The sequence below is a fragment of the Neltuma alba genome, unplaced genomic scaffold (genome assembly GCF_004799145.2).
Source record: "Neltuma alba isolate B1F8T4 unplaced genomic scaffold, ASM479914v2 tig00011612_pilon, whole genome shotgun sequence".
Classification (NCBI taxonomy): Eukaryota; Viridiplantae; Streptophyta; class Magnoliopsida; order Fabales; family Fabaceae; genus Neltuma; species Neltuma alba.
In genome coordinates this window covers 67,155-81,553 of record NW_021636263.1, presented here as the reverse complement: position 1 = coordinate 81,553, position 14,399 = coordinate 67,155, and the positions used below count along the sequence as shown (strand labels likewise).

General features: G+C 33.8%; 1 protein-coding gene and 1 non-coding gene across 2 annotated transcripts; one reads left to right on the top strand and one right to left on the bottom strand.

Annotated features, from left to right (window-relative positions):
- The first annotated feature begins 6,349 nt into the window (after window positions 1–6,349).
- On the top strand, window positions 6,350–6,452 carry LOC114715786 (U6 spliceosomal RNA). Its single transcript, XR_003737571.1, has one exon. It is a non-coding gene; the product is annotated as a U6 spliceosomal RNA (small nuclear RNA).
- Window positions 6,415–13,745, bottom strand: LOC114715764 (uncharacterized). Its single transcript, XM_028900646.1, has 12 exons — window positions 13,665–13,745; window positions 11,319–12,743; window positions 10,486–10,493; window positions 10,001–10,170; window positions 9,816–9,876; window positions 9,611–9,709; window positions 8,704–8,798; window positions 8,223–8,336; window positions 7,765–7,832; window positions 7,478–7,588; window positions 6,997–7,225; window positions 6,415–6,746 (listed from the first exon to the last, which is right to left on the bottom strand). The coding sequence occupies exons 2-12, from the start codon at window positions 12,635–12,637 to the stop codon at window positions 6,636–6,638; spliced, it is 2,385 nt and encodes a 794-aa protein (XP_028756479.1). The 5' UTR covers window positions 12,638–12,743; window positions 13,665–13,745; the 3' UTR covers window positions 6,415–6,635.
- Window positions 13,746–14,399: the final 654 nt, after the last annotated feature.

Here is a 14,399-nt window from a genome sequence, read left to right as displayed (position 1 = left end):
TTCGGGAGATATGCATGATCAATTAAACTAAGAAATTATAAAAATAACTACACATTTTTCAATTTGGTCGATTAGTCTAATTAATAGCACTTTTTCTCTTTAAGCCTTGAGAGTCTAAATACGTTGATTACCATCAAATATATTTCGTTTCAAATATAAGACACTCATAACACTTATCTCACATAAATCAATAAAATTAATTATTAATTAATCTAATTAAATTTGTAGCAAAATATATTTCTGTCACAAATTTATTGTTGATTAATGATTGATATTTCTCCTTGATTCTCAAGTTTCTATCTTATGCTTTATTTAACAAAAAAAAAAATTAGGATGATGACATTTAACGACCCAAAATATGTAACTTGCATACACATTTCCGACCAATTAGCAAAGCATTCAACAATTACCTTATATTTGAGATCGGAATATTAGCTTTATATTAATTCATTATTTGCTATTTTTTAGAGTCATGATTTGTGCTCGTAATCAAGATATATGAAGCACGAGTACTTAGTCACTAAGCTAATATCTAGTATTGGGACTAATCACATGATTATATATATATTTATATGATAAGTATTACTCTCTCTCTCTCTCTTCCCTTTTCTCTTTCAATAAGATTATAAAAATTATTTAAAATTAATTGAGTATCAGAGAGTTTGACAACTTTTCAAAAGTATAGTTTATTGGGAGAGTAAAAGGGAAATTGAAAAAAAAAAAACCATTATTTAAGTTAGGAGTGGAAAAGATAGGTTTGGCTTTGAAGTGAGTCACAAATATTTCAATAAATCTTGTATTAAGGATAAGTAAATATGGTTTATAAATAGGGTTAAGGGGAACTATTATTTATAAAGGTTAAATTTAAAAGTACAAAAAAAAATTAGACAAAACAAATTCAAAATTTTTTAAATTATAAACTTTAAAAATAAGAACATTGAATTATAGGGGAATACTTCTTCTAATGGAAAGCAGCAGGTCAATCCAAGACTAAATGCAACATTACATTTATATTTTGATTTTTTATTGTCAATAAAATAATATGAATTTTGACCCGAAGACCAAAAATATGACGTTTTCAAGGAAGACTCTAAACGCTGAAGATCTTCGATCAAAGTCATTCCATCACAGTCATCCTTCTGGTCTTTGATCAACAAAAGCCAATATATAAAATACAAAATATTTAGATGCATTCTAATATAATTTTTATGACAGTGACGAAGTAACTAATTGTAAATTGTGGTAGGAGACCAAGCATATAATTATAGATAATTAATTATATATTACATGGTCTTTACAAATAATAAGGTAGTTTAACAATTTCAGCGAAATTAAAGAACCTTCTGGTCTCTTTTGGAGGGCATCTATTGCTGTATATTTTTATACTATATTAATGGTTTTATAAATTATTTTGTTGCATTATTTTATGAAATCATGCATGCATGCAATCTTTCTATTAATATATATTATCATATAATGCACAAATAATTTATCCTGTTTTTTTTGCCAACAGCATAAATAATTTGTCATTAAAATATGATAATATAAAACCGAAACATCTAGACATTTTCAGAATGTGAAATTTATAAAATATTTAGAAGCAAAAAAAATAAATAAAAAATATTAGATGTTTCGTATTTCATAAATCAAGACAGCGATCTCTGACGCTATGGTAATGCTAAAAGCAGTTGTGGTCAGGAACATCAGGACATGCACGCTGTTGATATCGTCTGTGGATATTTGATTTCCACGTTTGTCTGTTACTCTGGTCCTATCTATGAGATAGATAGAAAAGGATATTTTTTTTTTATCCTATTTATAGGACATAAAAAATATTTTTATTCTATTTATAGGATACTGAAAGAAATTTTTTATATAGATGTACAATTTTACCTTTCATTTATTCTTATATTGACTTTATTTACATAAGTCATAATGTATATGAAACAAGACTAAAGTTAAAAAGTTGTTGAATTTTAAATAAAAATTAATAAAATTTAAGATTTTCTTAAATGTGCATGAAACATATTGAAAATGATCTATACACAGAACTATAAAAGTATATGACAAAGTAATACTCATCCTAATTTATAAACATTATTTCTTCTTATTCTTGAATATAGTAGTTTATTTTTCTATCATATTTATTAATTTATTTCTTAAGCTTTTCCATGGGTTAACCTTAGCCATATTATGAGTTATTTTTAATTACTCACATATATCCTCCTATTAGAGGTAATCCTATTTAAGATTCAGGGTCGAATACTAAATGTAGACACATATTTTAATGAAGATTTAAATTATAGTTTGTCATATTATGAAGAATTAGTCTTCATAAATTAATTAACTATTTCTTAATAGAATATATGACCTAATTGATTGATTTAAAAAAAATTAAAAAAGTGACTAAATTATTTTAAAATATTTATATTTTCTCACCAAACTAATTTGCCTCATTTATAAATTTATATATAACTTAATATACATATAAGTATTTTAGAAAGATCATATATTCTATGATATAATTATATAATTTAATAATTTTATTAATATCTTCAAATTAATTAACTAAATTTATACTAAGGATGGGAAGTAATATGGTAGTATTTGAGGATAAAATTATTACAATATAAAGTTTGGCAGCCTGCGATAGGGAATTGGTCTACATCTGTCCTTAAAAATATAAAATAATAATTTTCGGCAAAAAGAGTAAAATAATATTATAATAATACTGGTAATAATAATGGGGGCGTGGGAGAGACGAGGCTGGCATAGGTGAAATAAAAAATGTGGGGAAGAATGAGAACGTGGCGAACCAAGAGACATAGTAAGCAAATGTTGGATTTGGGGTGTTTGCCACGTGGACCCCTTCCCACGTCCTCTCTTGATTTGTTTTTTGGTTTTATTCTCATTCTTTCATTCCCAAGGTCGCATCCTTTCATTTCAGCCACTGCATGGGGTCCATCTTGTCCTTTCCCAAATTCCCCCAAACTTTGATACTTTTTTTTTTTTGAAGAAAACAAAAATTCTATTTATTTTTTTTTCAAAAAAAAAAAGTGGTTGCTTGTGAGCCTACCATTCTACACTACCCCATGTTCTGTGGTTCTTTTCCGTTGATCTCAACTTTTTTATAAGGAGGTTATTTTAGTTGGTAACAATAAGATACTTTAGCAAATAGAGATTTTTTCTCCATTGGAAACTCCTTTTTTTTTTTTAATGATTTTCCCAGAAAAAAAATTACAAAAAATGAAGTTTAGTCAAATTAGTTGACGTGGATCAAATGAAAGATACTAAGGGGACAAGGTAAGATGGGAGAATGGATAAGTAGGTACAGAAGGAGTCAATAGTTGAGGAAGAACGCACCATTCATTTGTTTGCTGCAATAGAAGACTGACTTCTTGTACATTTGTAAAGACCTTGTTTTTATTTTTTAATTTTGGCAGCGTAGATTTGTAAATACTTCCCCTTATATAGTCATCTCTTTTGTATCGAACTTAGTTAAGAGTTGTATTTAATTATAAATATGATATTTTAATTCATATTTCTCTTGTATTTATTATTATTTTTTAAATTAATTTATTTGAATATCTATAATTTAATAAATAGAAGTGTTTTAGAAATTTCATGTAATATTTATTATAATTAATTATTTGGTCCGATTCATAGTATAAGCAGTGCTTGTGAGTTGGATGTAGCTATAATTTTAAATTGATGGTAATTTATTTGAATTTTTTAATCTCTTTAAATTAATTATAGAACTCTTACATTTGCAAAAAGATAAAGTTACAAATAAAAGATTTGAATTTTAGCTAGGAGGGGTTTCCATGTTCAGTATCCAAGAATACCTCAAATAAAATTGTTTTTAATAAAAAAATATTTATGCATAAAAAAAAAAAATAAAAGTTGAATGACCCAAAAAACTTATTACTCTTTGTTTTACTATACTGGAAAGATAAATATCTCCAAAATCTATTTAGGCACTCAATCCCTCAATGATTCGCATGAATCCTGTGGGTCCCACTTTCTTACTACGTGGCACTACAGTCCTCAAACACGTCGACTAATTCCAGCTCACAGCTCACCCAATTATTTGACTCTCCTCCAACCGGAAAAAAACCAATAATTCGTTTGCTTCCAAAACCCCATCTCCAATAAAATTGGGCCCCACGGTTAAAGGGCACCTAGGGCACAGCCTTCCACAAATGGACCCCACCCTGAGCCCTCCCTTGAGGACACCCCGCACTTCTCATCCAATGAAAATCCTCCACGTGTCATCGTACCCCACATGGCCTCGCTTCTATATATACCCGCACGAAAGCGGAGTTACTCAGAGCAAACAGCACTGATCTACGAACAGAAACTGCAATGGGAGCACCTTCCGTCTTCCTCCGAAGCCTCTCCTTGCGGCGAATGATTCAGCCACGAGCTCCGCCTTCCACGGTGGCTCCGTTGCCAGACAAAAGCCTCTTCGATGAACACCTCAGGGCCGAGCTGGACGCACTCCGCCCGCCGCAACAAGGCGGAGCTGGATTGATTCGATTTCTCGACGCTTCCATCGCCACTCAGAAGATTGCCGTGGGAATGTTGGCGGATATTCCTTACAGAGACGATACGGATCGTGGAACTCTCGAGCATTACCTCGAGACCAACGTTGAAATTCTAGACGCCTGTAATTACTTCACGGACAAAATCGAGATCGTCAAGAAGTATCTGGATTCGTTGAGAGTAGTCCTGCGTTTCGTCGATGGAAACTTCAGCTCCAGAATGCGCGCAACAGAGCATCTGGAATCAATTCGAGGTATAGAGCAGAAATGCAAAGTCGTGAGCAAGCGAAATGGACTGAGAAGAATCCTGAGGCGAAAGCTAGGTCATGATGAATCAGAGCTCGGGGAGATCATGTGTGGTTCCAAGGCTATGGCGTTGATGGCTTGTGAATTCCTCGAGCTTGGATTGTCGTTTGATTCAAAACGCAGAATCCCTACAATCACAGAGTCTCAGAGGTCAAGAAGTTCACCTTCCTGGTTGAGAATTCTGCAGGAATTGGTGAATCAAGAAGAAGGAATCGAGAAGATGCAGAGAAGAAGGTGTGGAACAAACTTGATTATGAAAGATTTGAAAGAGACAGTAAGATCAGTAAGGGATTTAGAGGAAATGATGAAGGGGAAGAGAGAAAGAGAGGTGAAATCTGCAGTTGAGGGATTGAAGAGAAAGTGCAGGGGATTGGAGGTGAGATTGAAATTATAGGGGAAAGAGTGAAAGATCTGTATAAAACTTTGATTGACGTTAGAATGGCCTTGCTGGGGATTTTATCCCAGGCCTGAAAAAAAAAAAATTGTTGGATCAGATTAGTTAGATTGTAGGAAGATTGATTTTAGGGAACTCAATGTAGCTTCTCAAGATGTATAGCATTGATCTTAATTAACCCCTTCATTTTATAATTATTGGGTTTTCGTTATGGAAAAATCCTTTGTTGCATCTATTTTATTTTTCATTGTTAGATTTCTTAGTTAAAAATTAAAATTTAAACGAATGTAAAGTTTGAACAAATCAGTATATGACTTCTTCTTTAAATTACATAATTATTGTATTTAAATTAAAAAATTTAATGAGAAATATGATTTTACCGCTAAACATGTCCCTTACGGTTCATATTGAGAGCCTGAGACTCTACTTAAGTGATTATCATGGATTGCGAGGGTACTTTAGTTGTTACTGACAGTTGTTTTACTTCTTTTTAATCACAGAGGCAAACACTAAGTGCCGGTAATAATGATTTACCATGTTTGTAAAATTGTAGGAAAATTGCAAACAATAATATAAAGAGGCTAAAAAGGTGGGAAAAATCAACAAGGATCCATTGTTTATTGTCGATGGACCACCTATGATACGGTAATTTTAGATTGTACTCCTCAGGCTCTAAATATAAAACTTTTATACATACTAGTATAAAAATCTTATATTTATAACCGAAAGAATAGTTTCATTTGAATGGATGAGAAAGAAGGAAAAATTATTATTATTGTTATTATTATCATTATCCTTGACACAACATAAAACAAAGATATTTTAAAACTTCGTAAAACTATGAGAATCAACAAGTGCAACAATCTTTCAAGTTTTCATACTGATTTTAGTTGAGACAATTTTATCAGCACTTTGCAACCTTCAAAACATGGCCAGCTTGATTAAACTTTGATGCTCAGACGTCCTCCTTTTGTTTTCCCATTTAGCAAAGGCATTGCTTCCCCAATTTCTATGGTCAATTCAACTCACCAATACTTTTACAAGCTGTAAGCAACTCATTTTAACTTATTTTCGGACTAAATAGTTGTGACAATAATGCACAACTTCCCTCCCTTCAAGGACATCCAATACAACTGGAACGATAGAGAAAAGATTAGCATGGTCACTGTATAAGAATGACAATAATGCAAAACTTTAAGGAAAAATAACCCATTAAAAAGTAACAAAGCTAATTCTATGAAAGACTAAAATCCTATATTACCATATTAAAGCAGTATTAAAATTCCTCATGCGTGGAAAGAAGCAAAGCAACCCCAACCACCCCCCCCCAAAGAAAAAAAAAGGGAAAAATCTATCGTCCTCAGGATAAATAAATAAATAAAATAAAAGAACTAATCAGTTGACAAGAAGTGCACACTTGCAAGGGGATACTCATTCCCTGCAATCGAAACACCAGTTTGAGACCATTGCACATCTTCCCATTCAAGATTTTCCTCCAGTACCTGATCACACAGTGCACATGCTAAGCTATCATGCTCAGAATGAAACCAAATTAAATCCGCTATATATTATAGATAAGATTCGGGTTAGAATGAAACAGCACCTATAAGTTCTGCCATAAAACCGTATGATACAGAATTTTTTAGGAAATGAAACGAAAGATCGTGCAAACGGCTTCCAAACATTAAAAATAATAGAAGATATAGAAATATTATTGATATGCTAGTGAAAAAATAATGCATTTGAAACTACCTCCACATAATCAAGGGGCAGAGGTATGCCAAGTGTAAGCATCATTTCCTGGGGCAGAGGCTTCTTACAGCGAGACCAGCGAAAGATATCAACCACAACATTTTTCCCATCAGATTTTCCACTTTTTGCGGAAAGTGAGTGGTTTTGAGACTTTTCTAAATCTGGGTCATGCATTTGAGTTGGTGGCACCAACTTCCTCTTCTTCTCTCCAGTAAAACATAGCTCATATCTGCGAGTAATTAACTTAGTCATATAGGTCCTACAGGAATCCTGAATTCATCAACACCCCAGACTACATGATGATGGAAACTGACCCTTTATTTTCAAATAGACAAAACAGTCACTCTGTTATCAAGGGTTTTAAAGAACATTACGCAACGCAGTTCCACGTTCAAAGCACTTTTTTTCCCCCAAAAAAAAGGAAATTCCGGAAAAGAAGGGATCTAAATGAAGCCTACAAAACTCCTGTGCGAAAAAATACCTGCAAGAACGGGTCTCCAAATATAAAACCTCTCCTTTCTTCAACCGAGCGGATGTGAAGAGTGGCTTTTTAAGACCCTTGTCCGCAACAATGCTAATACCGTACTTGGTCCTGATAAAAATATTATTATCATGACATGAACACGAATTATGTGCCAACAATAAAAAAAAAAAAACCTAATGTCAAGATAAGCTGCAAAAATACAAGGTTTAAAGATCTAGTATCTAATTTAGGGAGAATAAGAAAATATTGTAACTCAAGACAACTGTAAATTAAAGCTAATATACCAAGGCTCATTGCAGAGATTGTATAGGATTGTGACTTCTCGTACAAATCTTTGCTGCCGCAACGCATTCTGCTTGTAATGCAGGTCACCATGTACAATAACAAATTAAAATGTCAACATGTTGGTTACTTTACCAAGTTACTGAAGAACATGAAAAAAGGAAATTGTAAAACTAGGATTTTTTTTTTTTTTAAGAATATCACCCCCCCCCCCCCAAAAAAAAAACTCGTCCTCCATCCAAGATTGCAGTTTTCCATCCGGCCTTTGAAGGTATTCAGTAAAGATAGAAAAATTGATGAATTATGGAGAATCAAAGAAATTCATAGAAAATGAATTTATCAAAGATAAGAACAATAAAACTATGAGGACACGTCCTCCAAAAGATATAAAATATAATTTTTCAGATATATTAGCTAGATTTTGAAAGCAAGGAGTTTAATCATCAGATGAATGACAAACCGAGGCTGCAGCTCTGGTAGTTATCGTCCTCTCAACAGCCACTGGAGCAAGGGTGGACTCAACATTTGATGTATGTGCAAGGCAAGGCTCAAGATCTATAGTTCCACCTCCTTTCTAAATAAAAGTGAAATAAAGATGGTAAACAAGAATTAGATAATATATAATGACATGCACAGGTGTGCAAAAACAGATATTAGTACGCATATGTGAAGAAGCAGAGTCATTCCAGAACTAACACCCCTTCTTTTCAAAGAAAATCTTGAGTAGCAGTTAACATGTTATGGAAATAGTAACACGAGCACGCCTATAAAAACAACTCAGCCATCTCCCACAAATGAGGAACCAAAAGGACATGCCTTGAAAATGGAACATAATAAACTTAGTTATATGAAGTGCATCAAAAGTAACCAAGGGAATAATGAAAGAAATCATATAAATTCAGGGCGATAATCAACATACGTTCCAGAGTTCTTGTTACTACCTTCACAATGCAACATCTTTCAACTTGGTAACTGCAACCAATTGTTGCACACCAGACACGGGAACGGACACTGTTTCTCAGAGTAGAAATATAACCTAATATCAAATAAATTTAGAATCTTCAGATTATCTACAAAATGTTGAAAAGTTTGACAGAAATAGCAATATTAACTGAGAGAGGAAGGGAAATCAACATCACCGCAACTAACTTCCCTCTACATCACAGATAAATATTTCAAGGCTTCTAATCAATCATGTCTGCAAGCCAACATCTAAGTAGGTGCTTGGTGGCCATTACAGTGACTTGCATAAAAAGTGCCTCTCATTGCCTTTTTGTACAGGAGTAGCTCTCAGTTCTGTATAGCTAACTGCCTTCCCTAAAATATCATGCCAAATGTTTGATCCAATAGATATATAAGCGGTTATGTCTTCTGATAGGTATTATTATATTCTTAAAAGTAATTTATGTCATTAGAATTTTTATATTGGTTGTTTTAACTTGACCTAAAGGTGTGTTCAGACATGTAATGATAAATAGTTCTATTTGGGTGATATTTGGAGGCATTGAATGCAATCGACTTAGTGAGCATGCATGTAATTAAATGTATGAGCTGCTCGAGCAAATTCCGAGTTTGAATTTGAGATTTAAAAGTTCCGAAATTTTCTCTCTCTCGTTTTTATTTTCTGTTGCCGCACAATGCACAGGTAATGTTCAGAATCAGAACCACAAGTTCAACTGAAATATTTGTTATATGCATCATATATGCAAACTATGATGTTAAACCACAAGAATTGCTCTCAATAGTACCAAGGCCTAGAGAACTTAAAATGTAATGACGACCATTTAAAGAATCAACATGGCATCTCTATGATTATTTAAAAAAAAAAAAATCAAGGCGGTGATTTACATTCTTGTGGAGGAAGCACCCGAATGGTTGCACATAACTCTTGTATGGTTGTGGGAGGCTGAGAAGTTGATGGTTGACAGTAACCAGTATGCATGAGAACTGTGCAACAAAATTGCCACATCAAATACTAATCTCAATTACTTCACCTTGATCATTTTCAAGCAAAGCTAATTGTGTCCTCTTTGTAATAAGTAACAGCACATACCAGCAACAAGGTCTGAGTCATATGTGTACACATCAGTGCCCCATAGCTGGCTAGCTCTGACCTAAACAAAATAATCTAAGCTCAACATGGAAAAAGCTTAAATCTTAACAACTTTAAAATACATATTAGAACCCAAAACAAAATGATCAATATTACAACATGGTACATATCAGTTTTAATCATACTTGGCGATTGGCAGTAGTGACATGCTCTGCTGGTATCCGTATTTCAAGAGTGGGGCCTTTTTTAGAACTTTCACCATTTTTTTCTGTTTGAGATAATTCATATTCCTTCCACAATGTTACCAATTCTTGTATGCATTCCCCAACTTTATATACAGACAGTTCTGCTTTGCCTGAAATGAGAGAAACTTCTATATGATGAATATGCAAGGATAGGCTGGCAGCTGCAGTCTTTTCCATCCAATATGCATAAACAATTGACTGAATATATGAATATGTGATGACAGTAGCCCATCACACAATAGTGATGACACAGTAAAAGGACAAGCAGGGGAGGTAAGTAAAAAAAGGAAGGGGGTAAAAATACAAAATATGCGGCTACATGTTAACTCAAGTTCTGCTGATACATTAAATAACAATGCCACATGTTCAGTGATCTAGAACAAACCAACTACTTTGAGCCAATGGAACAAAACATAACAGCATACCTTGAGACCTGCAAAATAAATGAACCAGATAGTCAATATCAAAATGAAAGAAAATAGAACAGTAGAAAGGATTCCATCAAATCCTTTCAGGATACTTCCAAGCTCCAAAGAGTAAGACTCAATTAAGAGATATGAGAAATTGTTGATATTTATACCATACAGAAGAAGCAAAACTTGACATGTGGTGCTTCAAAACAGAAGGGTAAAAAAACATGAAAAAGAAAAGTAGAGGCAATAAAAGACAACCTTTTGATGAGAGAAAAGGATCAAATCGAAACAAAGTTCTTGTCTCAGTTCAATAGGAGCTGCATTTAGATCTAATCTAAGTCTTCTAAAAGACAAGGTTCTCAAAGTTTAAAAACAACTATTACATCGACATCTTAGATATCCAATAGGATTATATATGAGAAAAACAAAACAGAAATCATAGGTCACAAGCTTATCTCTCCAAAGATCCAGGATATAACATAAAAGCAGGGAAAGAAAGAAGCACTACCACACTTTTTCTTTTGATTAATAAATAGCATCTAGGAATATTCGTATCCCTATAAAGTTCAGACTTCAACCACAAAAGGTCAATCATTTCAGTTTTAAATGCTATACTTGCAAGCAGACATGACCATCCTGCCGCATGCAGTAAGAGGGGGGAAATTGAAATACAAAATTCAGTGGTCATAAATTTTAAAAAATCTTGAACTTCAGCATTCGTAAATCAGTCTCATATATATATACACGGGGTAAAATTTGTTTACAAAGATTATAAGAAAATTAACAAGGAAGCAGAAAGATGCTTATTAGAAAGTAAACTTCCCAAGCATTTAGGGGGAAAATACCCTTCATTGTCTTGAGCAGGGGATCTGACATGAGGCTCACAATTAGCCACTTGTGGAAGACCTCTTGATCTTTTCACTCTCTTACGATGGTGAACACCAGAATTATAGACTTCCTTCTCATTCTCAGCTTCCCCTTCCCTATCAGCACTTCCCTCTTCAGGTTCCTTGTCAAAGCTCCTACTACGCTTATCAGCCCTATCTCCTAAATCAGAATTCTTTTCAGTCCTCCTCTCCGCTGGTTCCCCGTCAACATTTTTCCAATTATCATGATCTTTTGGTTTCTTCTGTTCTGGCAATGCCTTATCTTGCTCTGGAATTTTAACTGATGCATCACCATGCTCTTTCTCATTATTTTGAACTTTTACAATTTCATTACATAAGTCCCTCTTGATACGATCCTTTCCTCTCTCTTTTAAACTAGCCTTGTCTTTTGGAACATCTCTTTTCGCCCTCTCCAACCTCTGTACATCCCTAACTTCTTTAGCAGAATCTTTGCCTTCATCTTTAGTAGCTACTTGCATACTGCTTCTACAGTCGCTTCTTTGTTTTTCCTTTTCCCTACAATCCCAATGCATTACATCCTTTCTTTTTCTATCCTTCTCTTTAGATCTGTCTTTAGATTTGTTCTCCCCAAGAGCCTCATGACTTTCCACGTAATTCTTCTCCTCTGCAGTTGAACCCTCCTTCCCAGCCACGAGAGAGCCTTTCGTATTCCCATGTGATACATGCCTAACATCCAAAGCCCCACTGGAAGCATCAGAGTATCTTTTCCCCCTATGGCGCTCTTTTGATTCTTTCAAATTCAATGGACTACTCGACACACTGTAACCATTCTTCTCTGTCTTCATATCACCTTTAAAATCATGACGACTATCCCTATCATATCTAACATCTTTCTTGTCATCTTCTCTACCTTTAACATGCACATCCTTCTCATTCTTAGCAATCTGAGAATCCCTTGTAAGCTCACCATGGAACTCGTTCTTCTCTGACTTAACATCACAGTTCACAAGCTGGAGATCTCTACCATCCTTAAAATCCCTTACTTCTAAACTGTTTTCAGTACTGACAGGATGATTTAAATGTGGCTCATTAGACAATGATGGCATCCGATGAGCTGAGTGAGGAGGAAATTGTCTGTCTGTATCATGAGATTCATAACGTGGGATCTTTGCCACACAGGAGTCTTGAACTGTTTCAATGTGATATTCATTCGAAGCCAATGATGACAATTTAGAATAAGTAACAGCATCTTCATGAGGATGCTTGGAAGATGACTGAACAGTCTCTTCATGAGATCTCTTCAGCATACTACTCATAATGAGAATCAATCCAGTCGTAAAATATAGCCAGAAGGTAGTCACACAGCCAAAATAATACCAACTTGCATAGCCTGCTTGTCACGTAATAGCTGGTGTATACAACCTGACAAAACAAATTGTAAAATTAAATGAGCGTACAATAATTTATAGCTGCACTCAATAAGAAACACTTACCAGCATCTAAACAGATTTAATCGCATATGACAAAATATGAACTCGTAGAAACCTATAGAAGCAATTATTAGACACCGCAACTTACTTATAGTATGGGTTCGACAATTTTGCTTCTTTTTTTTTTTTGCCCAAAGAGTGCAACAAGGTTTAAATTAAGAGTAGAATGACAATTAGGCAAGACAGGAATAGAATAAATCATAGAACTCAAAATGTCCTATTTTCTCCTTGGATCGAGAATATATTGATAGATACCCAACCTCAATGCACCCACACGAAAATAAATTGAAGAAACAAGAAAGGAGACAACTTCTTTTTAGCGTCAAACCCAATTAAACTTCTCTGCAACATACGAGTCATAGAGGAAAAGATTGACAAACACGTGACAAGGGCCAACCACAAAACCGAGGAAGAAACAGCATTTTAAAAACAAAATTAAATAAAGTTTCAATTGACAAATATCCAATCTCAATGCACCCCTAAGAAATAAGTTGAAGAAAGAAGAAGACCACCTCCCCTCCGAGAAAAATGAGCAAACCCAATTTAACTTCCTCAACTCAAAATATATAGAGAGAGAGGAAAAGATTGGGAAAACAAATGAGAAGAAGCAAAACCAGACCGAAGAAGAAACAGCATTTGAATAACAAAAGTTAGTGAATTGGATACCGTGTGATATGCCAAGAATCACTGATCAAAACACTAGATAAAGCAGCCAAGACTGACAAGCGACAATGGCAACACAACATTCTGTTATATTGCTAATGTTCGACCAAAACAAACCAAAATGAAGTGGGATTTGCACAGTGGAGTCAAACCAAACCCTATCAAACGCACAACAAAGAGAAAATCTTACGCATACGTAACCAAATTCTCTTCATCAGCCTATAGATTAGGCGCGCCCATATGTTTCCTTTTGGCGTTGAGTCTCCCTTGGCGCACACTGATATTTGGATTTTGCGAGTATAGTCTCTCCATGTACTTTTGTAGGCCAAGACAACTGCGTGCTGCCGCACCAAAACAACCGCACCCCATTCAAATCTTTCAGCTACTAAATTAAATTATTTGCGTTTTTAAATCAAAAAATATAATATAACTGATGCCTATTATTTTTATAAGGGGTGTTTCGAACCTTACAGGTGATTTTAAATTTGGAGATAAACATAAAAAATGTATAAAAGTATTTTTTTTAAAGTATTTCTGGGAGCTCATAAGCACATCCTAAATGATGTGATTTATTATAAATTTTATGTTTAATTTTAATACTATTTGGTTATATGAGAGGTCATCTATAGTGAATACATTATAATATATATAATAAAACTACATATTTTTGTGCACAAATCTAAAAGAAATAAGTGATATTGTTTGTCGTTGATAAATAGTAGGTCTTTTAATAAACTGAAAAAATCGTAAACAGCTGGTAGATTTTATTATATCGCGATAAAATTAAAAAAAATTATTAACTTTTGGGTAAAAAAGGAAAAACTTATTAAATTTTACAGAGAAATTCATCTTAGGGTGTTTGGATGAAACTAAATCATAGTTTAGAGAATAACTTCTCGAGAATAGATTTTTGTTTGGATAGTTG